Source organism: Labrus mixtus, chromosome 20 (genome assembly GCF_963584025.1).
Source record: "Labrus mixtus chromosome 20, fLabMix1.1, whole genome shotgun sequence".
In the NCBI taxonomy this organism is placed as follows: Eukaryota; Metazoa; Chordata; class Actinopteri; order Labriformes; family Labridae; genus Labrus; species Labrus mixtus.
In genome coordinates this window covers 17,789,130-17,815,177 of record NC_083631.1, presented here as the reverse complement: position 1 = coordinate 17,815,177, position 26,048 = coordinate 17,789,130, and the positions used below count along the sequence as shown (strand labels likewise).

At 41.1% G+C, this 26,048-nt stretch overlaps 1 protein-coding gene across 2 annotated transcripts in view; it reads left to right on the top strand.

Annotated features, from left to right (window-relative positions):
* The window catches only part of pvalb6 (parvalbumin 6), a 35,215-nt gene extending 9,993 nt beyond the window's left edge, over nt 1–25,222 (top strand). The window contains exons 1-5 of one of the 2 annotated variants that reach the window (XM_061027003.1): nt 17,610–17,754; nt 23,148–23,213; nt 24,166–24,298; nt 24,448–24,557; nt 24,850–25,222. In XM_061027003.1, coding sequence (XP_060882986.1) covers nt 23,153–23,213; nt 24,166–24,298; nt 24,448–24,557; nt 24,850–24,875 — 330 coding nt within the window. In that variant the 5' untranslated portion in view covers nt 17,610–17,754; nt 23,148–23,152 and the 3' untranslated portion in view covers nt 24,876–25,222. Of the gene's footprint in view, nt 1–17,609; nt 17,755–23,147; nt 23,214–24,165; nt 24,299–24,447; nt 24,558–24,849 lie in introns of those variants that run through there. The other variant, XM_061027004.1, reaches the window with a different exon arrangement.
* The last annotated feature ends 826 nt before the right edge of the window (nt 25,223–26,048 follow it).

Here is a 26,048-nt window from a genome sequence, read left to right as displayed (position 1 = left end):
GGACACACATAGGTGACAAAACAGACCCTGGCAAAAAGGACTGTGGAGTGGAAACACTAACATTTGTTTGAATCTCCCGGATCAATATACAGCAGCAGGTGCACTAGCTGTGTGTAAGAAATATTGAAGTAGCATTCCTCTGTGGGCTTCAAGCAATAGAATTACTTTGATGTTTTTATTCAGAATTCATATCTGATCAGGATCTCTAGAAGAAAGTGAACAGCAGAGCCAATTCTTAAGACAAGGTTGACTTCAGTGTCATATTAAGGTGAACGCCTTTGTCATAATCAACATGATGTATTAGAGTGTGGACACATAAGTGTTTTACAAGTGACTGTTTTTGTTTGCATTTCTTTCGAGATGTTAGGGTGTCTCTTCTTTTCTGTGCGTGTGTGTAAAGTCATAGAAGTGTGCAGGACTGTCTGTGTGTGTGTGTGTGTGTGCGCGCGCGTGTGCGTGTGTGTGTGTGTGTGTGTGTGTGTGTTTCCATTCACTTTTCCCCCCTGAAGCTATAACTCCATTACACTGTTTCTGTCTATTTGGCTTTATGAATGACTGCCCATTTCTTTCATTTATATGAATGTGCATATTCCATCCTCAAGCCCCTGCCCCCTGCCCTGTTCTCCCATTTTCCATCCTGCTCTCTTTCTCTCTCTCTCTCGCTCTCTCTCTCTCTCTCTCTCTCTCTCGCTTTGTGCAAAGGTTTGCCCCAACAAACAGGCCTGAGGCGAGTTCTTAGCACTCGAGCAAGCGTGTGTACGTGGACCGAGTGTGAGAATGAACATGAGAGGCTGAGAGGGAGAGTGTGTGAGTTGTGCATGCCCCTCTCTGAGTGGGTGTCTTTTGTGTATGAGATGTTGAGAGTGTGCTTATAGTGCTGTAAGTGTTAGGGGGGGTTTATGCTGCAAGGTCAACAGGGCATTCTCCTCCTCTGTAAGAACTGCAGGAGTTGCTGTCAGTGACTCGAGGGTGTGAGCTACTGCTGCTGACCAGGCATCACTTCTGGGGTTAAGGGATAAAGGATAAAGGGCAATGCACACAAACTGGGGAAAAAAGGCATCCATGTGCACAGTCATGCATGCACCAATGTGAACATATCAAATGCATGTATGCACATCGCGCCACCAGCGCTGACACACATGTATCAATGAGTGCTTGAGCTGTGATGTGTGAATATCCACTCTGTGAAACCCGTACTCCACTAAACGCATCATTATCCAACTGAGAGGCTATAATTAGAAAACCTCATCCTCCAGAGGATGCACGAGCAGTACAGATAAGTCATGTGTCAATACAAACCACTCCTAATGGTGCACAAAATGAGATGCATGAGCAATACTCTATAAGACAAATGCATATATATACGTAGGAGCAGTAATTAGAATCACATCATTATTACGAGATTTCGGTGCCTTTTCTGACCTTGTAGACCCAAGGTCAAACCTCCTTCATTGAGGAGAAACAAATCTTTGGACAATGTCGGCAAATGTCCCCAGACACCTGACTTTATGTCCATTGAATTTACCAAGTCATCCAACTGTGACTTTCCTCCTCTGCTCACTGCCTCTTTTTTCTTTACTGCCCCCCCCCCCCCCCCTTCCTTTCTACCGCTCTTCTTTCTCTCTCTCACATCACAGACGTGGTCCAGCATACAAATTGTGTTTTCCCTCCTTTATTTGGGTAGCCTATAATGCGTCAGGCCGGAGGAGAATGGGAAACAGGAGTGAATTTGTTCCTCCCAAAAGTAAAGGGAGGCAACAATGGAGTGTGCGGCTGCTCAAGTAGACAAAGAGAGGTAGAAATGGAGACTGTATGATAAGGTCGAAATATGCAGAGATGAACTGAAGATAATGGAATAGGTAGAGGCAGGGACAAAAGATCTGAAGACAAGAGGTGTTTGGTGATTACAGAGGATACACTTCAGACATTTCAATAAAAAGGTCTGCTGAATAGTCTTAAAAGATGTGCTTCATTTATTTGTTCCAAGTAACCGTAATATAAAGAACTTCCTCCTCATTAGTGCCCAAAAGCGTCATTGTGCTGCATTGTGGGGTGTTGATCATCAGTGAGATCCGCAGAGGATCGAGAGACCCTTTCACATTATCCTGAGTCATTCCAAGTTCAGATGAAAACTATTGATCAGTGGAGCTTTGACTTTTCCCTGTAAGATAATACGACAAACAAGCATGATTCGCTGTGTCCTCTTTCATGGGGAACATCTGACGCTCTTTTTACTTAGACACAAAGGGTAACAAGAAGCAGTGTTTGGTGAGAAATCCAAACTAAACTTTTCCCTTTAGTCGTTGTTATAAAGGAATGAACAGATCACACGCAACAAAGCATCTCTTCTTAATTTGCCAGACCTCAGTCACTGATCTCAATGTCATGTTGTGTGTAGGAAAAAAGCCAAGATGTCGAGTTTGTCCATTAGTTAGGTCAGATCTACAGTATATTTGATGCAAGAGTTTCACCAGGAATCCAACAGTTGTGTCTTACATTCGTCATAGTGCAATAGAGGTGCCTTTTTTCCTAGACCCTTCCACTTGGTGCCACATGGATGATTGCGATGAGAAACATAACAAAGACAATTTCCGCTCAGATGATGAGTTCATGTGCATGTTTGTGCAGTTATATCAAGAAGGCTGTCGCTCTAATGTGTCAGACCTTGAAAACCGACCGACAAAGATTGTGCGTGACAAATGATGCTTTCAGAGCACTCCATACATTCTTTGTGATTTCCGCATCAACAAGAATCTGCCTGAAGTGGCCATGAGTAGGACACTCAAAGGGAGTTCCTTCCTGACAAGAAGGAGACCTCAGGATGTGACTAAAATGTGGAACTGACAGAGAAAGCAGGTTCCCTAAACTAGTGTCCCTATCCCCCCCCCCCCCCTCACAGACAGGACACAATGAGTCAGACCTCAGAGTCCATAAGCCCTTATTAAAATCAACTCAAACAGACCTGTCTGCCAATCACCCCAATGGATCCATCGCTTTGTCCGCTGGATGGAAGGATGAACTCTGTCAACACTTCACTCAAACAGGTCAGCGCCGATTGTTGGCTGGCAAAGAGCAGGACAGAGTGTCGGTATTCTAGGAAACAAGCCAGTGCAGGAGGACATGATAAGAGGGAGGAAAAGACCAGCACCAAAAATACAGGGGTGTTTGTGTGGGAGGGCCTTCTTTTCACATTTTATTTGCATGTGTGTGTAGACCACTGGCCCGAGGAGGTGTTTGTCTGTATGAGTAAAAAAAAAAGCCTGTAACTAATGATTCTCTTTGACCCCCTTTACTTGCAGCTCAAACGGTTTGCTGCTTTGCATTGCCGTGAGTGCCACAGCAGCTACCATGCACACACACACACACACACACACACACACATACACACACATAAGTTGTTCGATCGACGTCTGTCTCAATGAGTAAGTGTTTTGCTTAAACAATGCCCAGCCAATCTGAACTCTGAAAAGCAGTTGAGGACAAACCCCTTACATCACACTGCTGTGAACCAGCCGAGCGTGACGAAGACTGCAGTATTTTTCTGCTTGGGACACACAACCTCATACACACACACACACACACACACACACACACACAATGACCCTATTACTTTTTTGAAGACACTATAGAGCACTGGTATAGCAAGAAAGTGCGCTTGTAACACAGCATGAATGTTTTCCTATAGAGCAGTCACAAGTTTTACAAAGACCCAACATCAACATCAAGCTGCCAATAAGTAACTAATGACGGTGGAAAAACGACCTTTTAACAAACAGAAACTTTGAGCGAAACTGGAGAACAAGTTATGGAAATCAAAATGCAACACTTTTGTTCCACGTGAAAGATAGTGAAAGACTTATGATGGGTTTCAGCCCCACCTGCAAACCTTCAAATGTCAAAACAGATTAATTGTATCATCAAGACATGTTTCTACATTTTCCATAGCTCAACCAAAACATGCTTAGAAGGCCAATTGATGCCATTTTATAAACACATGTAATGATGGAGCCATCAGGTGCAACACATCATCCAGATGTAATCTGTTCAGAGTAGACACTTTACACTTAATTGATGTTATTTCTACTGGGAGGTTTTCAGAGGAATATATTAGTGTTATTAGTTTCCATAATTGGAATTCCTGATTCTGTAAAGTGGTGAGTTTCAATTATAACTCCCTAGATCACAAAATCCTGACCCACAGATACAAACGTTGTTTTTGCCTGGTGAAGTGTTAACATTTCTTTTTATTCAAACATTGTTTCAATACATTGAAATGTGTTAAGGTTCGGTGTGTAAAACAAGGGAGGTGGACCCAAGTGCAGAAACCAAAAATTATTTATTTAAACAAAAAGGCAAAAACTAAAACTATCTATCAAAAATGTCCAAACTGAGAAAATCCAAAAATTGACAAGCACTGAGCAACACTAGGAAACACTGACACGCCAACATACGACAAACAACACCTAGCAACTTACAAAAATGAACTGACACAGAAGGGAAGACACACAGAGACTAAATAGACACAGGGTAACCAGACACAGGTGAGACTAACGAGACACAGGTGAGGACAATCAGGGCAATCACACTGGGAAAGACACAGAGGCAGGAATACAAGAAACACTGAGGACAAACTAAATCGTGAAACACACAAGGGAAAAACCAGCAACACTAGGGAACATTAACACACAAGGGAAACAAGCAACACTGGGATAAAACAGGGAAACTCAAACACAAAACCAAATCATGACAGAAACGATTAAAAATGGAGCAATTTGCATTTCTTGATAAAAGCAGAAACAACATAAATCTAAACCTCAAGTCAGACTCACATAAACATGGACACAAAAGTAATTAATTCAGAAATTCTCCTCGGCGGTCACACTGATTTTATCATAAAAGATGATTTCCATTTATAAACTCCCAGTCAGATACAGTGACTCCTCTGTCTTCCCAGAGAAGTTATAATAGGCATTTTTACACCTCATTGAGCCTTGAGGCAAAATTATGATGGCACAGGCTTGAAGACTATTGATGCTGCTGTCTATTTAATCGGTTAGATTAATTAATCTGTTTGGAAAGAGAAGAGGAGAGAGAAGAGGCGAGGGGGAGGAGGCAGTAATGGCTTCACAGGAGAAAGAAGGGACAAAAAGATGGCATAAAATACACATTAGTCATGTCTGTCTTCACAAGGACCACACTGCGCTTCTTTGTGTGTTTCTGGGTGTGGGTTTGTATTTGTGTGTTTAAATCTAATTTATTTATTTGAGCCTCAATATGAAGACAGCGTTGAATGAATGAATCAGGCTTTGTAGGAGCACTGGCATTGTGAATGAGTGTGTCTCAGTCTGTGTGTGAGCAACATTTTTGGTCCACTTGGGGGTCATAACTCAATGCGCCACACTTGGAGTATGAGAGCCCCTGTGCTCAGGCCAAATGATCCTGCCAGAGGGGTGGAAGGATTCATGAATGAACAAAGGGACGTAAAAGGTAGGGGGGGGGGGAAGGGAATTAAGGGGTGAGAGAATGGGTGGTTGAAAAAAAAAAAAAGTGCCAGGAGAGTAGGGTGATGCAACCACATGGGTGTGTGTTGCTTTGCGAAAATAAAAAGGGTGAAATTTGATTAAGCTAGTGTGGAAGATGGGGAGAAGGGAGAAAAAAAATGGAAAGAGGCTCTGGGAAAAGACAGCCAAATCAGAGGGAGTAGATAGATGGAGAGGCGGCCAGATAGATGAGGATGTTCATTTGGGTTGCAGGGACACATTGTCTCTGCAGCTTCTCGGGGATGAAGAGAAGACACAGAGACAAATTACAAAAAGGAAACAGAGAAACAAAACTAAGAATCGAGAAGAGGGTGAAGCTAAGCTGTAAGTGTATAAAGACTCTAAACATAAATTTGCAAACAGAAAAAAAAAAAAAAAATCAGGGAAGCCTCATTGTGCAGTTGCCCAGTCTGGCTGTAGTCCCAATCAATGATATAAGCACACTACTTAGGAGGTGTTCTAAAATCATTCTGGCATGAAATGGATAAAAGTTAGATCCAAGGACACACCTATACCTCCCCCTTCTTCTCAAACTCACTCAGCCCAGAAAGCATCTTTCAGATCGTGTAGCTGGCAGAGACGGACTGACGCAGTGTGTAATCACTCTGTAATCTGGAGGCCATGAACAGCCTCTGCAGAAAGTTTGTCTTTAGATTGATTCTTTTTTAACTTTACTGGAACAAATGGCTGTGTCAGAGAGTTCCAGTTAGAGGTCACATTTTACACTCTTTTTCAACCAGTTTAAATACGTCTCACAGGTCCTTAAAACATGTCTGTTAGGTTTCTTTCTGAAATCCACTCTGATCCTGTTTTTGATCATGCCTGTAAACCCCTCTACGTCAGCCCTGCTCAGAACAGGCTGTTTCTGTGTCTATAACTTTAAATGCAATACTGCATACTAAATGGTGATAACTAGATGACGGACATTGGATGTAAAGCTAAGAGATCAGCAAAATAATTACAAATCAACCTGAGAGGAACATGAATATCTGGCAAACCATCCAAAGATTCTTGAGGCATTTGAGTCTGAACCTCAAACATTATAGTGAAAATATGAAGGGAACTTCAAAGTCATTTTGCATTTTTTACAACAGTTTCTGAGGTTTTTTTTCCCAACACACCAGTACTGCCACAGAGCCAAGTTGCTAGAATGTCTTTAAGTATAGAAAAAAAACAAAAACAGATTGTCTTCAATGACCTCTCATCAAGGCGTCATCACAGCAGTTGAATCACCTCTGAATGAACGGTAATCAGTCCTGTTGTATTTTCTCTTTCACCACACCTTTCCACCCTCTATCTTCTCGTTCCCTTATCCCCCCTCTCCAGCATCACATGCCTCTCCTGATTACTCCCCCCGCCTGTCTCCTTGTCTCCCTCTCTCTCCCCGATCCCCTCCTCACCTGCCTCATCTGTCACCTCCAATTCTGCTTCAGGAGGTTTCATTGGCAGGTCCAGTTCAACAGCTACTACAACCAAAACCCTCGGTGTGCAGGGTTTGTGTCGGTTCTCTGTGTGATTTGTGATTTGAGCAAGAAATGAAAGCGTGCATGACCCCGATGAGTGTACACCCCAAACTCAAGCTAACCGCTATCAATGCAGGCAGAGAAGACAGAAAACGGCGCCTGAATGATAAACTAGAGCCCACAGAGGGGATGAGGGGATCAGAGAGAATCAGTCTTAGTCAAACACTCCTTCTGTTTCTCCTCTCTCTGCAGTCCACTTGTTTTTGCTGCTCTCTCTTGATACATTTGACACTATCACGATACTAGGCTGCGGATTTAATATGAATCACAAGTCTTAAGTATTGTGACAAAGTGCTGCTGTTGGATTTGTGATTTACTTCAGCTTTGGTTTGTTTTCTTAACCCCAGGCTGTAGGAAAAGCTAAAGCACCCACTTTAAGAGATTTTATATTACAAGTCATAACTGAAAAAAAAACAATGTACATCACATGTCAGCCTTTCTGAGTTTTACACTAAAGTTGTCCATCACATTGTTTTGCTTTTCTCGATTTCTTACAGTGAATAAGAAATCAGTGCAACAAAGTGGCTTCATTCTTACCGTTTGTTTAAAAATTAAGCGGTAATATAGAAACACATCCCAAATTCATCCTTAATTTATGGCACAAAAAACATATTTTACATTAAGAAAGAAACATGACCCCCCTCAGCATGCTTACATTTTAACTGTTGGATGGAGGCCCGGGTATAATGGCCATCCCGCCTTCACCATCGATGAATTCGCATGAAGCTTCAGCTAGTTTTCAGCTACGCTCAGGTTAATTGTTGCCTCTCTAGTGGCGATACAAACTGTGATTTATATTTCTTTAGGATTCAGGAGGGACATGCTGCAAGCACAGGTGTTGTGAACAACATGGACTTGATTGGCAGATGGGGTCATCGTGGAAAAGTTCAATTCCTTATTTTAAGAGAGAAATCCAGTTTTAAGTGCAACGTCCGGAGTTTACTCCTGTAGTCTGAGTCGGACTTTAAGCAATCTGTTTTTTTACCCACCCCCAGTGTTTCCCCTAACATTATATTACTATTACATTTTTTTTTTTTTTTTTTTTCAGATTTATTTTGGGGCTTTTTGTGCCTTTATTGTAGAGGTAGAATAGTGAATAGAGTCAGAAATCAGGGAAAGAAGTCATTTAAGGATACCTTTCCGATAGAAAAGGACAGCTGTCATTAAAAGTAACACATGAACACCAAGATTCCTTCACGTGTTTGTGTCGGCATGTGTCCCCCCCTCCACCCCCCCAAAGCTGCTGTAAACCTAGGGGAAACACTGCACCCCCATTGTGTTTTTGGGTTACGTTCCATTCTTCTCTTTTTGTTCTGCAAGATTACAGAAGTGAAAAACTGTGGAGTACTGCACAGTTTGCCATGCAGCCAGCATTTACACAAACACACACAAAAAAAAAAAAAAAAAAAGAGTACGAACGCTGTTCAAATTTTGATGCTGACTAGTGAGCGCTGACTCCCTTGGGTGTCAGCGGCTACCCTTCAAGTGGCAACAACAAAGGTCAAACTATTGATCATTATTTACTCTCACACCGGCTGTGTGAGTTAGTGAATCAGTGTATTTTCTCTCTCTCTCTCTCTCTCTCACACACACACACACACACACACACACACACACACACACACACACACACACACACACACAGACACAAACACATTCTTCCTTCAGAGTGTGGTTGTCAGGGGAAGGACTTTAATGTGGCGTTCAAATAACACTCACTCCTACATTATCCTTTGAGATAATACAATAAAGCGATCCAAAACTGATAATGGTCAATCTCCAGCCTTCATCAAAAAGATACAGCTACACACACACACACACACACACACACACACACACACACACACACACACACACACACACACACACACACACACACACACACAAAAACACACACATACACTCACGCCCTTCCTAGCGTGATGGTCAGGGGAAGGACTGCAATGTGGCTTCTGAGTGACACACACGCCTACATTATTGTTTCAGGCTATACAGTAGAGGAATCTGATGGTGATTATGTTCAATCTTCAGCCTACATACAAAAACATTGAACACAATGGGTGAAAATGTTTGTTGAACTAAAGCACCAACAAATCCCACACACGTGCATAAACTCAAATGTTTATGCATAAGTCCATGCATGTTCATTTATTTGCACCCACACTTTGCTTATATGTAGTGTACTTTATGTACTGCTTCACCACAGCTGACTGAAACCACATTACATGAAATGTAACACTCACCGGGCGCTCGCTCGGTTTGTGTTGATTATTTCTGTGTGTCGCTTTGTGCAGCGTTTGTCGTGTGGCAGGTAAAAAAGGGCCGAGTGGTTTAAGGAAAGGTATGATAACTGAGTCATGAACCTGTTGTGACAAGTGTCAGAGGATGGGAGTGAGGAGTGTGTGTGTGTGTGTGTGTGTGTGTGTGTGTGTGTGTGTGTGTGTGAAGAAGGATGAACAGGCCAAAGGGTAAGCCAGGGGCTGCAGAGTCTGTTTGATCCAAAGCTAGCTTAGCATGAAAGCGTGAGAATAGAAACTGAAGATGAAATTGACTCCCGGGGCTGCTGGGTGCTCTTTCTTTTTCCACAGAGGAGCTCTGACAAAACAGTTTTCTACAACAACTCTGTACTTCCCCTCTCTTTCATTACATACAATTACATAACTTTTGCAATCAAAACAGAACTTGTTTTATTAATATAACATTTTCCTTTTGCCTAATAGTTTTCTGAATATTTTTTTAAAAAACTGTCCTTCAGCTGTTAAACGTCAGCAACATTAAACCTTCCCATTCTGGCTACCTATACTATTCTACACTTTAGAGCCACAGGTAATGAAAGCATTATGACAAACGAGGCTTTTATATAAGGGTTAATATGAGCAGACCCGCTCCCTCTGTTTAAAAAATAATAAGAATCTTTTTAAGGTAACTAATGAAGTACTTCTGCCAACAGATCTCCTTAAATCCTACAGAATTTTCTTCTAATTGAATTTTTGAAAGCTGGGTGCAACCTTTCCAAAACTGTTATTATAACTGCACTCTGATATTATCTACTCAAATAAAAAAAAGAAAAGCACTGAAGCGAGGCTACTTTAGGGCAAACTCTTTTAAATAAAACTAATTTCTCTTTTTTGTAGGACATTAAATGAAACACAAGGTTGACATTTTATTGTTCCACTCCAACAAGAAGACTCCAAAAAAAAAAAAAAAAAACTTTCCAGACTTCATTAAACCATTTTTACTGTCTGGTGCGTTCAATGACAGCAGCAGTAGCTCAGTGTGCAAGTTTGAATGGATGCTCTCTTATCTAATCAGCTCATGCTATGGCTGTAGGTGTGCACTTAATAAGTCTAACAAGTCATGTCGCCATAGGACATTAGCAGGCATTGGATCGATGCACATGAGACACCAGTGCATTATCTTGACTTAATTATAGTGGCTCTCTCTATATCAAACCTCTCTTTCCTCCCTCCATGGAACATATGTGGAAACACACTGAACACTCAGGTGTGTCATGCTGAAACAAATGTAGTGGCCTGTAAGACAACAGAGCAGATATAAATCTTTTGTCCTCTAGAGTCTAGGCAAAATGACCTCCAGGCTAAAAACAAAAAAGTCTCTAGGCCTTTATTTTTTTAATTAAAATGTAATTTATTTAAGCAAGTTTATGCCTTTTCTTTGCATTATGTTAAAACTAAGAAATGGTAATTTTGGCTTTGAGACCCTCTGGCTAACGTTAGTATTACCTAGTAAGTGAACGTAAGCTGATTGTGGGAAATGTCTTGATAAACATATTCTAAAAATAAATGGATTCTCTATGTTTATGACTTACGACTTGGAAGACATTATAACAGCTTAAGCCTCCTTTCAGTGTCGTCGCTGAAATAATGAACGATTGTGAATAGTCTAAGTTCACCTCATTCATATCAATGGGAATATAACATAATCACTCCCTGAACCTTTGCCAAACAGTGTCAGCTCATTAATGTTTGCTAGAGAGACTAACAAGTTGTATGACTTTGCTGGAAATCTTTTCTTGTGATATCACTGAATGAGTTAGTTTGGTTGCTAAAACTGTCTCTCATATCTGAAAACCCTGCCTATAGCTAGTCAGCTCGCTTGGTTTGTTGAACTGAATGAACACATTTATTTTAGAATAGATTTTTGTTATAAAATACTCTCAATATCCCAGTTACAATCAGTGCAATAAATAACATGTTCTAACAAAAGAAGGAAATATATCCATATTGTGTGGCTCTTGCAAGGCTGTGATAAGTCTGTCTGATTGGTGGGCCCCTTCCTGTCTGCTTTCTACATGTCTGTGCATACTCGGCTTTAAAGATGAATGATCCTTATTTAATGTGGGCTTTACTAATAGCATCAATTTAATGTTTAATTGATTGATGGCTAAAGTGATATAGGTCCCTCCTTCTTCCTTGGAAACTGGCCGAGTCATGTCCAGAGACTCCTTTATCTGCATGAGTCCTTGACTGAAATTAGATTATAACTGCAATGCGGCTGGCTTGCAGTGCACGGCACACTACTAGCCACTTGGAATAATGTGTGTTAATGGACCGTCCACTTAGGATGACTCTTAAACTTATACTGTCCATAAAGAGAAAATCGAGTTAGACATCTGCAGGATGAGAGGGCAGAAGTGGAGCTGATTCATCCATGAATACCAGCTTTTTTATTCTAGTGGGTTTTTTTTTGGTTTTTTTTATAAAGTGAAGCATTTAGCAGTGTGGGGATACCAAGTTGCCCTTGGATTAACAAAAGGAACACATGCATGCCAGACGGACGGATCAAGCCGTCTGTGGCAGACAGTCGTTGTTGGTTATTTTAATAACGTGCAGATGTGTCCATATGCTGCTTGTGTAATTTAAGCCGGAGAGGATTTAAGGGTGGAATCATCTTCACAGATTTTCTCTTTTTTATTGCCTGACACTAGCGATTTGTCGGAATCCGATATCCATAAGAGCTCACACACCACACATACTAGAGCAAACACCCTGTACACGCTTGATTCAAGGTCACATGCTTGCAGCATGTGTGTAGCATATGTTTACATTCACTGCATACGTGCCTGTTTATATACTCACAACTCACATGTATATGGGGAAATTAGTGCAGATGAATGCAACTGTGAGTAATAAGTAACATACAGCATGTATGCCCAAGTGTGTGTTTGTGTGTGTAAGGAAATATATAAATTGTGTGTGTGTGTGTGTGTGTGTGTGTGTTTGTGTTAATAAATGTGTGCATGTAGGTTAAGTAACTGTCTCATTAATTTTATCTCCCCATCTGCCATTATTCTTTAATTGCTGTAAATCCTTCCACTGGACAGTTGTTGGTATGTTTAAGTGATGTAACACTAAAATGTTTCAGTGAAGCCTCGGTGGATGCCTCGTATGTGTCGTATGTATGTGTTTATCATAGAGCTCTATCAGCTATAACTCAGACGTTAAAGGTGAACTGTTTTCAGCTCTGTTTCCGCCCACCTGTCTGACAGACTCCACAGGATTCATTTTTGCAGTAGCTATGATAGTAACGTTCTTCATTTGACTAATATGCAGCATACTGAAAAGGACATTTTAACACTTACCCTAACTTAGTACAGCCTACACATTATCTAACCGTTTAGGAGTCCCGGTACGTAGTATTTATAATCTGACTTTTGAATCATCCACGCAGTCATGTGTTATATGCACAAGCTTTATATGTGCAGTATGTAAAAATACAAATATTGTGTTAACAATATAAAATCTTGAATATATTTTGTTATTATTTAAAAACATTTCAAAGTTTTTGTATAGCATTAAAATGCTGCTAACTTAGAATTATAAATGTAATTCTTTTCAATTTTAGAGTTAAAAACATTTCTCAAACGACCCTAATGAAGCCTTCACTTTGTATAGATTGTCTTTCAGAAGCGTTTTCAATTTCCTCCAGTTAGAAGAAATATCAATCAGCTACTTTGTTGTCCCACAAAGTCGTACTCTTAAGTCACCTCTCCATTTTTCAATCACATCCTCTAACCCGTACCACTTTGGTTGAAACATGAACTTTTCTCAAACAGAACTTTAAAGTATTCCTTCCCTCCCCTCTGATTCGCTGTCTCTGAATATTCACATGTTCTCACATTACAGTGCTCATATTTCTTCTACTACTCCTTCACACATGTTGTCAGAGTTCACACTTTTCTAACAGCCAATTTAAACCAAACAAGACTCTCAGTATTTTGGGAACCTGCTTTTTTTTTTTGGCCCTGTGCTGAACTCACTGTGATTTGTCAGTAAAATCAAAAGCTTAAGCTGCATCTCCATAATGCTTACACTGGACTAATCTTACTAAATCTATATTTATTTTGACGTTTTAAGAATAGATTTGAAGAAGAATCCCACTTGTCATTTCTAGCTTGTTATAGGCAATAATGAGCCTTTTTAAACTGAAACAGAAACTTGTTTCATTGCTATAATCTGCTGCTTAGTCTGCTGTATTGTGTACACCAGTGTCACCATCTCCCTACATCCCATTAGTATGGCTGTAAAAGACTGAGAAACAAAATGGATTGAGAAACCATTCCTTTGTATATAAAGCTTTTGAAGTGACATTAGCTGCTGTGAATATATTTTATTATATTTGTGCTCAAGTGGGTTTTCAAAATCAGCGGAGGTCTACTGAGCGAGCAGGATGACAACCTTATTGATGCTGATTGACGACAACAGTGGAGAGATATTGATGAAGGTGATTAAGATGCTGTTGATGGCAATAACCTTGACACTTAATGCCTTTGATAGTTCCAACGCTGACCTGAGGAATCTAATTTTCCAGACTTGCTAGTTGCCTCGGACGGACACGCAGAAAAAAAAGCCTGACAATCTGCTGTCACCAGAGTAATACATCTTCCTCCCTAAATCACATCCAACGAATGAATTTTTACTCTGCGGCCGTTCCCCTGGTCCTTTTGCTCTCCATCATCCTCTCCTCTCCATTGTCAAGGCTTCCTCTGTGTGTATATAGACAGGTCAATTATTCTTTCAGTCTCTTGGTATCTCTGTAATTTTGACAGACGGCGAGTTGTCAATATCTGCAGCCCCTGCAGCGAGGAGTGTTCCCCTTGCATCTAAAGGATCTGACTATATAGTGGAGGAGGGAGGCATTTTGTGAATGCCTTCATGTTTAAACAGGAAGAGCAATTATTACGTTTGTGTGCAGAAAACACACACGGTACATGGACATGCACACAAAAACAGTTGATGAGATTGGACTGGACTTCCAATTAACAGACAAATCATTACTCTTCTCTCCTGTCTACTTCTCATTTATTTTGCCCCCCCCCCCCCCCCCCCCCCCACACACACACACACACACACACACGTTATCCATCTATTTATTCGTTTATTGATCCATCTTTTATCCCATCCCCTTGCTAGTTTAAAAAAAAAAATGTTTTTCCATTTCACAAAAGATTTTAAAAATCCTCTCCTGCACAGTCAAATACACACAGCTGTGTATTTCTCTTTGCAGGTGGTTTTTGGGTTTGACTCAGAGAGTAACAGAGAGAGCAGGGTGAAGAGGGGCAGACAGTGAGAGGAGACACAGGCGAACTGGTGGCTCTATGGAAGAAACGTAAAATAAAAACCCAACAGATGTAAAATGAACGTATGCAATTAACATGTAAAAGATCCCACCAGCCGCTCACTGCTCGCATGTTGTCAACTACATCAACTCGGCCCACCTGCTTGCGTTCCCTCACCGGCTAACCCCCACTTTACTTTATGCTCGAGGGCTGGCAGGGAAAAAATAGGCAGAGTCGGGAGAGAAACATTTGTCACTTGCGTTTGAATGTTAACACAAACAGCTCACCCTGAGAAGTGTTTCCTGTTCCCATATGTGTCAAATATGTTATGGAAGAAATAGCCAAAGAGAGGTTTCCATTTTGTTCCCTGTCACACCCCCCTGATGGTTTTTCTTGTCATGGGTATGGCTCAAAGTTTGCCTTGGGTTAGTTAAACTTTACCCTTGAGTTTGAGTTGTCTCTTTCTTAATTTCCATCACTTTGCTTTCTCATCCCTAACCTTCACCCGGTCCATTTATCGTCTGAATTCCACATACCCTGCTGAGATCCATTGTTGACCTCGAGCCCTCTATCACCTCACTAGCGTCACTCTTTCCTTTCAACTTTTCCCTTCTGCTCTGTCAGAATTCCTCTTTTAATTTAGCATCTTTCATCATCCTCCTCTATCTCCCTCCCAGCGTAGCTTGTCACCACTCGATCACTTTCTTCTCTCTGTCCCTCTTTTCTACTTTCCCCCTTCTGAGCCATTTGTCGGCCCAAGGAGAACTGTTCGAAGCACCCGGCACACCATGGGATCAAGGCAACCCTCTGAGCCTATTTGGCTGACGTAAACAGGGTTAGAGAAGAGGTGATAAATTTAGAGGAATGCACCAGCAAATGGGTTGAAGGAGGGAGAAAATGAGTTGTCACAAGGTTACATCAAACTAAGATAAAGATGGTGGAGTGAAGGGAAAGATAAAACGGGAGGAAAGGTTCCAAAGATTTAGAACTTTGGAGTGTGAGGTTTGTGAATTGGTCTGGGGTTCAGATGAGCAAGCAGTTTTCCTGAAGGAAATACAGATCAGAGGCGACAAAGGGCAGAAGACAGCAATGAAGAAAAGGCCGATTTATTAATCAGACGTCTCTGGGGTTTGATCCCCAGCTGCTGCAGCCACATGTCCGATGGATCCTTGGGAAAGACACTTCCTTTCCAGTATTCCTGGTAGATCCCCTTTACATCTTGAATGTTATATGTCCACTGTTCACCACATGATTGTTGTGATAGTATGATGGATGGCAGGTGTGAAACCGTCATGACGGCACATGTTGGAAAATCCTTTTTGCACCGTTTGTTTTCATTTTACCATAACCTAAAAAATATGAACAAACAACTTACCATGTTTTTGAATACTAAATAAGAGGAATTGTAGACATGTAAATGAGTAATAACTAGTTTTTTTTAGCCGTTCACTGTTTTGTGCTGAGTTCATAATGAATGACCAAATCATAATCATAATCATTTATAATGATAAATCAATATAGAATCAGTATAGGCTAGAGTTTTCCACTAATGGCCTAATGAATTAAATGAAATCCTCTCTGTCCTTATTTATTTCTACATAGCTCATCAAAATGTTGTGAACTTATTTTGCAGTATAGTGATACATAATAAATCTCTGCTACTTTCAAAATGATTGAAGCTAGATTAAAACTCCACATCAATAAAGCGTTGATCATCAGTTTCATAGCTGTCTTATAAATACAGTACCTTGACAGTAAGCGAGATCATACCAGTGTTTGTTGATAGTCCCACCACAGCACACAACACTGTCCATGTCTTCTAAGTCACCATCACACACATTTACTTCCACGTACCGACAGTTGCCCTTAAGTCTCATCGACCTCTACCAACCGACTCTTCCTAAAGGTCAGTGCGAGACGTTCTTCAGTAATGGCCCTGGTGGAAACAGCTGATGTTTGCTGTGATATATAATCATGTAACCCCAGAGGGAGGACTCCTGTGCAGGAAGTGCTGCACTGTCTAAGACGGGTGTATAGCTCAGGACTTTATTGTCGGGGTTAGCGATGAAGAGCAATCGAAGGGAACTTGCTGATTCTTGCTCTTCAAAGAAAGCCTGCAGAGTTGTGAATCAAGGTTTTCTTCATCTCTGCACAACGTCGTCGGACTATTGCTCTGACATCATGAGACAAAACCCAACTTTTGTTTAACTCAATTCCCGGTGCAATTGGAAAATAAGCTTAAAGAATGTCATCTTTATTGCACCACTCGGTAAACCAAACTGAACAGTAACAGTCCAATCATCTCAGATGCCCTTATTAGTCATCAAAGTGTGATACTCAACCACCAAACAATAGTAAAAGACTTGAAAAATACATGAAACAGTGTGTGCTTGTCTAGTTAACTTTATAATAAGACAGTTATGAACACATATCAGGCCACTTCATCAGCCACACTTGTCATTCAGGTTGTAATGAAATCAATTAAAATATTTGTTCACCTTTGACAGCCCTGATATTTTTTAATGTGGGTCAGCTTTTCTTCATACAAGTAGGGGTGGGGCTCTAAGGAAAAAGGTCGTGAACCACTGAATCAGGGATGAGAAAAAGATCTGTTTTAATGTGGTACAACGTTATATGATAAGTAACAAAAGTTTAGGAAAGGAGAGACAGAGTGAGGCAATGAGAAAGTGAAGGGGAGAGTTTGGATCAGACGGGCGTCAGAGGACTGAGGAGGTCAGTTGGGTTTGAAGTGTGAGAAACAGAGAGGTGAAATCAATGTGCTACAAAGAAAGAGGGAGGGAGTGAAAGAAAGAGGGAGGGAGGGGCAAAGTGAAGATGAGTATAAGAAAAGAAGTCCAGCTGCTTTGAGAGGTGGGAATAGATGATTATTTTTAGTTTTGTTTGAGTGCAGAAAGGAAAGCGATATGGATGAGTCCAGCAGCGAAAAACATCACTGACCCCATCCTGAAGTGGACACCCATTTTTGATCCAAAAATAGTAGAGGAGAGCGTGTATAAAACAGAAAGAGGAGAGGCTCTGATCTTTTACTGGGCTTCCTTCTTGAACTCATCTTGCCTTTCTCAGACCGTATTATCCATCAGAAAATAATCAGGTAAGATATTACTTCAAGCTTTGTAATGTACATGTAAACGCTATTTTTCCCCAGTTATCGCTCGCTACAGAAAACAACCGACATTGTGGTTCTTCTACAGTTCTTGATGCTTCTTTGTAATGAAATGGGTGATGGATTAAACCAATAGAAGGGGGTTATAGATAGGGGAGCGCTTGTAGAAGTGTAATTTACCGTATTTTACAGGCTCCTCGGTCGAAAGAGAGATTGGATTAAGATACGCCGACTGTATATCAACAAGACAATTACCTTCTGACAGAAATGGTTTGCTGCCAAAAAAAACAGGGCACAGGTGTAAATTTTATTGCAGTGCTTAGTTGTGGTATCTTTCAAGGTCATATTTTAATTACACCTATGAGATAAAATACAGTCTCCCTACGAGCTCCAGGGAAGCGTAACTTTGTCAAAATGCTGATACAGTGAAGTTCCTCTTGAGAATTAATTTCCTCTGATTCAATAGCTGATCACAGAGGTTTTTTTTTAAAATGTTGAACGTGCTTGTAAAGTAAATGAATAATAGCAATGAATATTCATAGACGGAGCGGTGTTGAGGGAGATGCTGTCTCAGTTAAAGGACATGTGATATTTTGTTTGTGCGGCACAATGAAAAAAGGGCTGCTGTTCACCACTCTTCATGCCGTTCCTTTCAATGGAAATTTACATTTTGAATTGGTTTCGTAATATTCTTTGCAAATAGGAATAGAGTCAGCATGCTCAAGATTGCTTTCATCACACGTGTTTAAAAAGTTACGTCATTACACTTGATGATGTTATTGGACGACGAGTACTTGTTTTGCCTACAGAATGAGAAGTGGGCGTGTTTGGGCTTCATTCACTTACGTTAATTCATACTAGCCCTGTAGCTCCAACCATGCATGTAAAGTATTTCAACAACTTGTGGATGAACTTGAAATTCAAACAAACACTCGTTTAAATCCTTAGTACTTTGATGAATTTGAATCTACCTTGAGTTTGATCATTCAAGTATTTGTTTTAACTTTTGGACCTTTGCTGTAGTACCATCATCGAGTTATCTCCTCGGCAACTGCAGTTCCTCCAGTGACCACTTGAGGCTGGCTTCAAGTGCTTAAATCTTTATAAGGCCCAAAGTTAAAATACCCTACCCTACTAACAGCTAAATGAAACAGGTTTACAGCCTGATAAAAAAAAAATGGTTCTGATCACTACAGTTTATTCCCCTATTTATGACATCTGAAGAGGGCTTTCATTTTGTGCATTCCTACATGCTAATCTTGAACTCAATGTAAAATTTGCATTTTGTCCAAGAAGCGTGCTGAACGGAGAATGAAGCTCAAAGCAATATATGTCTATAAAACTGTTCAGTTATGAAAACACACGCACACACATCACAGAACTCTTGTTGTTGCCAAGCTGTAACTGTGTGGTTAAGCCTGTGCTGTACCTGCCAGGATTAGACAGTGGACATTGGTGATAACAGCAAGCTGATCCCCCAGGCCTCTACCACTACTTTTATCAAATCCATTCCCCCACTACTGTGTGTGTGTGTGTGTGTGTGTGTGTGTGTGTGTGTGTGTGTGTGTGTGTGTGTGTGTGTGTGTGTGTGTGTGTGTGTGTGTGACATGACTGCAAGCATGTTTTTTTTGATTAAACACAATTGTACCTTCTCTATAAGCAGCTCAGTAAAATCAATAGAGACTATAAAACACACTAAATTGCTCTAGCTACGTTCACCCATCAAGATTAATTGAAGATCAACTCTACCGATCAGTAATTTAGATTAAGAGCTTATATAGAGGCTATTATTGGCTCTCTATAGAAACTGGACAACAATGTGAATAATCTTCATTAATATATATATATACATGCATGATATAGCTCCTGAAAATGTCTACAACATTTCAGGACAGCCTGCCCCTGAAATCTTCCAGAGTTGCTTATGTGCCTCACAGCTTGAAGTCTTACCTTTCTGAAGGAAAGGGGCGAGACAGGACTCCAGCTTAGGGGATGAAACTTCAGTGCCTGACACTGTAATGACAGTAAAAAAAACAATGCACATTGTTATATAGAAATAAATAATACACCAACACAGCAGCATGAAGGGGAGGAAGTCAATACTGTACATAATACCCTCAAAGGCTGTTTCTGCAGAGGATACGAGTTCACCTCCAGTTCACAAACCGCATGCTCTGGCACCCAAGAGGAATATTTTTCTGCAGTATGCCCCCCCCCACCCCCCACCCCAACTGCCCCTTTTTTTTTCACTCCAAGTCTAACACATCACAACACAGACGCCACTATAAACAGACACACTGCGCTCAAAAGAACTGGGAAGGCTCATGTTTCTTGAAATGTAAGTGCATACTTCTTTAAGCCTGCCACCTTCTTACCCTCGCCTGCTTGGCACCCTCTGTAACTCACAGAGAAAAGAACACATATTCACACGTTCATGCAGCTGTTACAGGAGACTGGGGAGCATGGTTAGGTTTCCCACACATAGAGAGAGCATTAGGGTGACGGGGGACTTCCCACAAAGGATACCCTAGTCTCACATACTTTATTACTCAACTTAAAGAGCTTACAGGGTGATCACATGGAGGAGGAGATGCAGTCGTTATCCTGCAGAAACCTTCAATCTCTTTTTCTATACTAAGAATTCCTCTTCTGAATGTGTGGATTACATCTTCATCAGTTTAAAAAAATAATCTTTGTTAAAACAAGCCTTTCAATTTCTACGTAGAAAGCCTTTTGTCCTGAGTAGCTTACATTTTTTAAAACATTGTTTTTACTCTTAAACGATATAAAACGATGATCTAGGTTCAAGAAGAACGAATCAAGACTGGACATCATTTCTCACAACGGTAAATAGAAAAAAGAGAAATCTACAGCTGTGTGTCGTCATCATATCAGTGATGAGAAACACTGTTTTTGTCGAATTTTGACAATGTCGAACATGTGACATGTACACAAAGTGAATGTTTGTGTACCTTTGGATTGGCTCCTGCAGCGCCTGTTGTGTGACTGAGAGCGTGCACCTAGAATATTCTGAACCTGGGGAACGGACAGTACGACGCACGGATCAACAGTGATCCATTGCACCGCTATAGAAGTGCAGGTTTCACTTTCATACAGTGATAATAATCCACTGAGATCAACATTCTGCAGAGAGACGGCAAATAAACACAACAATTCTCTGTCTTTACGTTTTCAAAGTCTTTATATGTGATTTTTCACACTTAAATATAATATAAATCAAATATATCCTCTGAAAATAACTCTGTGAGTCATGACTGTCTACAATGGGTGTAACACCTGAGTCCCACTGTCTGTGATGCTTTCAGTGTTTTCAGAGTCCTATCTTCAGTTTGTTTACATCGCCAGGACGGCCGGCTGACTCCTCCCCTCGCGAATAAAAGTTGTTTAATTGAGGGACTAGAGAAAAGAAGAATAACATACTGTACTCACTGCTTAACTGTGTTTCTAGATCACGCTCATTTCAGGTAGATTTACATGCAGTGTGAAGATACGAGCATAATAAAGATCGCTAGCATTAGCATGCTAACACAACAATGCACCGCGAGTTGTTTTGGTTTCATGCTGGTGCTCAAGGGCGACATCTGCTGGATCAAAAAATATATATATCGCATATAAAGCCTTTAAATAAATCAATGTGGAATGATTAATACAGTTCTACTGGCAGCACACGGACAGAGATATCTCAGTAAATCAATCTTATCCTCCTCATTTCACACTGAATTGTTTATTTTCCCCACAGACCCCTTTGAGGTCAGAGAGGGAGGTTGTGAGTTTATAATGATAAAAGATTGGCTGTGTGGCCACACACCTTCAGCGGTGTTAAGTATTGATCTCTGTGTGTGTGAGGCATTATGTTACCTAAGTAGATAACACCATACCAGAAAAAAAAGCTCATACATCACTGACACTGTGTGAGATGCTGCTGGAACAAATTCAAATAAAATAGAATACAAACAGACCAGGATGAATAAATAATATTACTGTGTTCACATCTTCTGAGATATGTCTTCATTTGTATTAATTGGGTTTGTAGTCTCTGAAATGATATTCATTTTTTATGCACAGAGCCCTCTCAAGTCATTAAGAGATGATTTCCCTACACTGTGGTTAATATTTCACTCTGATTTCAAGTGGAACCCAGATAATTACTTTTTGATATGTGAGTTTTTATTGGTCTTTAATGCCGTCTCAAAACCACCTGATGGTGGACGGTTAAACGAGCAATATTCAACAGCTTGAGGCACGATGCAACAGAAGGTTGTTGTGGTTTGTAACAGGGAGAAATGAACAGGACACTCGGACTGTGTGCTGCACTGACGCACCTAAGCGTCTGTACATTTTTCTTTTTCCTGCATTGCATCAACATTATTTAGAAGGCTATTTTAGATGGTGTATAGTGAAGCTGCTTTCACACAGGTGCAAAACTCCTGAAAAAATTCCCAGAAATTTTTCAGGGTGAGCTGCATGTGTCAATGCAAACAGCCATTTTTTTTCACCCTGGCTTTATCCAGACTTTGTCTTGCAAGCTCCCTATAATTTCTGACATCAGGTGTTAACACAGCAGGAAATCTTTTTAAACCGCTGCCAAGAATTTAGGCATTCTAGGTAGCAACAATCCACAAGAATCCTGCAAATTCATAGCGATACTGACGTGTGGAAAAAAAAAAAAAAAACGAACAAAGGGAAGCAGTCAAGGCCAAGCGAGAGTGACTTTTGAAGCAGCGATCAGTTTCAGGAACACAAAAAGCCAAAGCGCTGTGATGTGCTGAGCTCAGCTTTCATAGTGTGAGGAAGAAGATGATGCTCTGATCTGTCCTCGGCTGACAAACTGAATTCTTCAGCGGTATTTCAGACACAGCTGAGACTCATATGACCTGTTAAAGCCCCGTGCCCTTCTTTCATCTATAACAGCTCAAGGATAAAATAGAAAACAGATATAGACACCATGCTGGGTGTCTTGTCCCTCTTTACCTCCCTTCCTGTTTTTTTTATTGCAAGATTTTTTGAAGTTTGATGAATCTCGTTCTACGTCCCAACACCGCAACTGAACTTCCCTTCCCTCCTCCCATTCAACACCCTCCTGCTGCCTTTCTCCAACTCCATCACATCTCTTTCCCCTCCCTTTCTTTGTCACTGCTCCCTGACTGTCACTAATACATTCTGTCAGTCATCACCTGCTCACATGTCCCGGTTTCCTGCTCCATTTCCAGAGTGTCACCAGTGTAATACGAGAATGTCTCCGTGTTCTTTCTGTGCTCTCTAGCGACCTTGTTTCTAACCTTGCCTTCCTCCTGTCCTTCTCTACCATCTCTCCATCCCTCTCCCCTATCTTTTTTTTTTTCTCCCTTTCGCCCCAACAGCCACGATGACAATGAGCAGCATCCTCAACGCTGATGACATCAAGAAAGCTCTGGGGGCATTCGCAGGTAAAGAGCTTATCTTTGATTAAGAAAAAGTGGGGGGGGGGGGGGGGGGAGGGGTTTAGAGATGCCTCTAAAATCCGAAACAACCACAGTAGAAGCCGCTGCAAAAACATACACCATGCAAAGTCAAAAATGGAAACAGAGAGAACAAATACAGCAAAGAAAAGACCAACTCACCGCATCACTACAGAAGTGCTCCCGGCCTGCAGGGGGCACTAAGTGGAACTCAATTCTAGTTTAACTCTTTTTATACAGAAAAAAAAACCCCTGACAGAGGTAATCAGGGGACCGGAATTGCGAGTTATTTTAGTAGGGTTTGGCTCCTGGTATCGCAGGGCTAAAAAACAACCTCTGTGAGACTAACGTGGCGCCCCCTGCAGACCTGGAGCACTTCTGTAGTTTGACGGGGAACCTTAAGAATAAGAACTACAATTAACTTAAGATTTAGAAGTTTAACTGCCAGAGAGGTGATGTTGCATATGGGAAAAACTCCAGGGCTCCAGACATAGCACCTCAAACATCAACAACTTTGCATCACTGTGTTATGAAGCTGTTCTTTTTCCATACATGCATGGCGTTACCTAATGTAATTTACATGTATTTTTTGCAAAGACAGACAGAAGAGATAATAAGAGCTCCGTGACCCAGAACTGATGGGGCCTCTGGCAAACACATGTTCTCAATATTCATCTGCCACAGTGTTAGAAGGCTGCCTCATTACAGATAGATTTTTGCCTTTGGGCGTCATCATTGGCTTCACACAGGACGAGTCATTTAAAGTAACTTTTCAAAGAGTTTTATAACATCCATCCATAAACGACTTACGCTTATGAGAATGGGTATGAGGAGTTTAGAAGTGACTGCAAACTTCTTACATATTGCATTATTGTGTTTGCATGCTTGTTGTGTGTGTGTGTGTGTGTCTGTGCGTGTGTGTGTGTGTGTGTGTTTCCAGCTCCTGAAACTTTTGACCATAAGAAGTTTTTCGAGATGGTCGGTCTGAAGGCCAAGTCTTCTGACGATGTTAAGAAGGTCTTCTTGGTGCTGGACGCTGACAACAGTGGCTTCATAGAGGAGGAGGAACTCAAGTGAGCAAGAGATATACAGAAATAAACACACACACACACACACACACACACACACACACACACACACACAAACCCTAAGATCTTCGCTGCACACAAAACATTAGTGTTCTTTGACGGGCGTTCCCTTTTGCTTTTCTGTTCTCAAATAGATACGTCTTGAAGGGTTTCGCCAAAGATGGCCGGGACCTGACAGACAAAGAAACCAAAGAATTTTTAAGAGCAGCCGACAAGGATGGAGACGGCAAGATTGGAGTCGATGGTAAACGTCAAATTCTATCAGTTTGGGTGTTACAGTGTCACACAAGCAGAGGGGGGAAAGCAACACAAATGTGGAAAGCATTTTGTGTAGCTGGGTGGACATTCAAAAGAAGTAAAGAGAAAAGATGAACCTGCCCTGCACTTTCTCTCTCTCTTACCCAATATTAGAATTTTCATACGGTCCCTTACCACAAATTCTTCACACTATGAATCATATTTTTGTAGTCGTGACATATTTTAACCAATAAATCCTAATAAAGAAACCTTCTTTCTTCCTGTTCCCTTTCTCGCAGAATTTGCCACCCTGGTGAAAGAATGAGAAGCTACCTGGTGTGACTGACTAGCACACCAAGATCACCTCCTAACCGCCGCTACATCCTGACACCTGCTAGTTCCCCCCCCCCCCCCAGCACCCACACCTCACCACCCCAACTGCCACTGATTCCTGCCACATGCACTCTTCTCTCCTCACCTTCTCCCACACTGCTGTTTTCACTGAGTGCGGTGCAATACAATCCCCCCCTCCCCCCCCCCCCGAAGCTATATTCATACTATTTATTTTTCCCTTTTTATACAAGCTGTGATTTTTCCTTTCATGTATAGATAAACATGCCTGCAGGAATAAACCTCACATTTTAAGACATGAAGTAGATATTTTAAGGGAACTGATTATAAGAGAAAGACCCTCATTTTTTCCCCCCTTTGTGTTTGGAATATTACTCTCTTTCCTTAAGCCAACACTTCCTCTCACTTTCCTTCTCCTTTTTTCTCTGCGTCAGTCTCACCTCTGGCACTGTTCCCTTCTTGCATTTGCCAACCCCCCCCCCCCTAACTCTGTCCCTCCCACCCCATCCTCATCATCTACCCATTGAACTATCTTTCATCCCTTTCTCCTCTGGTAACGATATGTTGTAAAACATACCAAAAGAAGAAAGAGGTCAAGCTGTGAAAGAATAAAATAAAATGAAAGTTAAAAAAAAAAAAAAAAGCCTTGAGAACTGTGACTCACTAAGACTCTTCTGTTAATGCCTTCCTTTGATGTGATTCTTCTATCTGATTTTACACTCAATGCTGCCCCCCCCCCTCTCTAATTGACTGTCACTTTTATTCTTATCAAGAGGACGACTGAAGCATATCTTTACAGCAACCTAATAATGTATTAGAGGTGTGTTTTAAAACGCTTTGTTCTTCAGGAAGGTCAAAATTAGCCCTCAGTGTCACTTATTAGCATTCATTAGCACTGACTACGGCATCAAAGCGATGACAGGCGATTAAAACATACGTGACGAAAAAAAAAAAAAAAAAAAAGCTACTGCAGACAGCCGGGGAGCTTCTGCTCACAGCAGCGTCCACACTGCATTATGAATGTAAATTCAGTGAAAGAGGGAGAGAGAAAAAAAAAAAGAGGGAAGCGTTGGCCGCATTCTTCCACCTGCCAGAGAGCCTTAGCTCAAAGAGGGCCGTGCTAGTGTTACAGAACCATGCCGTCAAG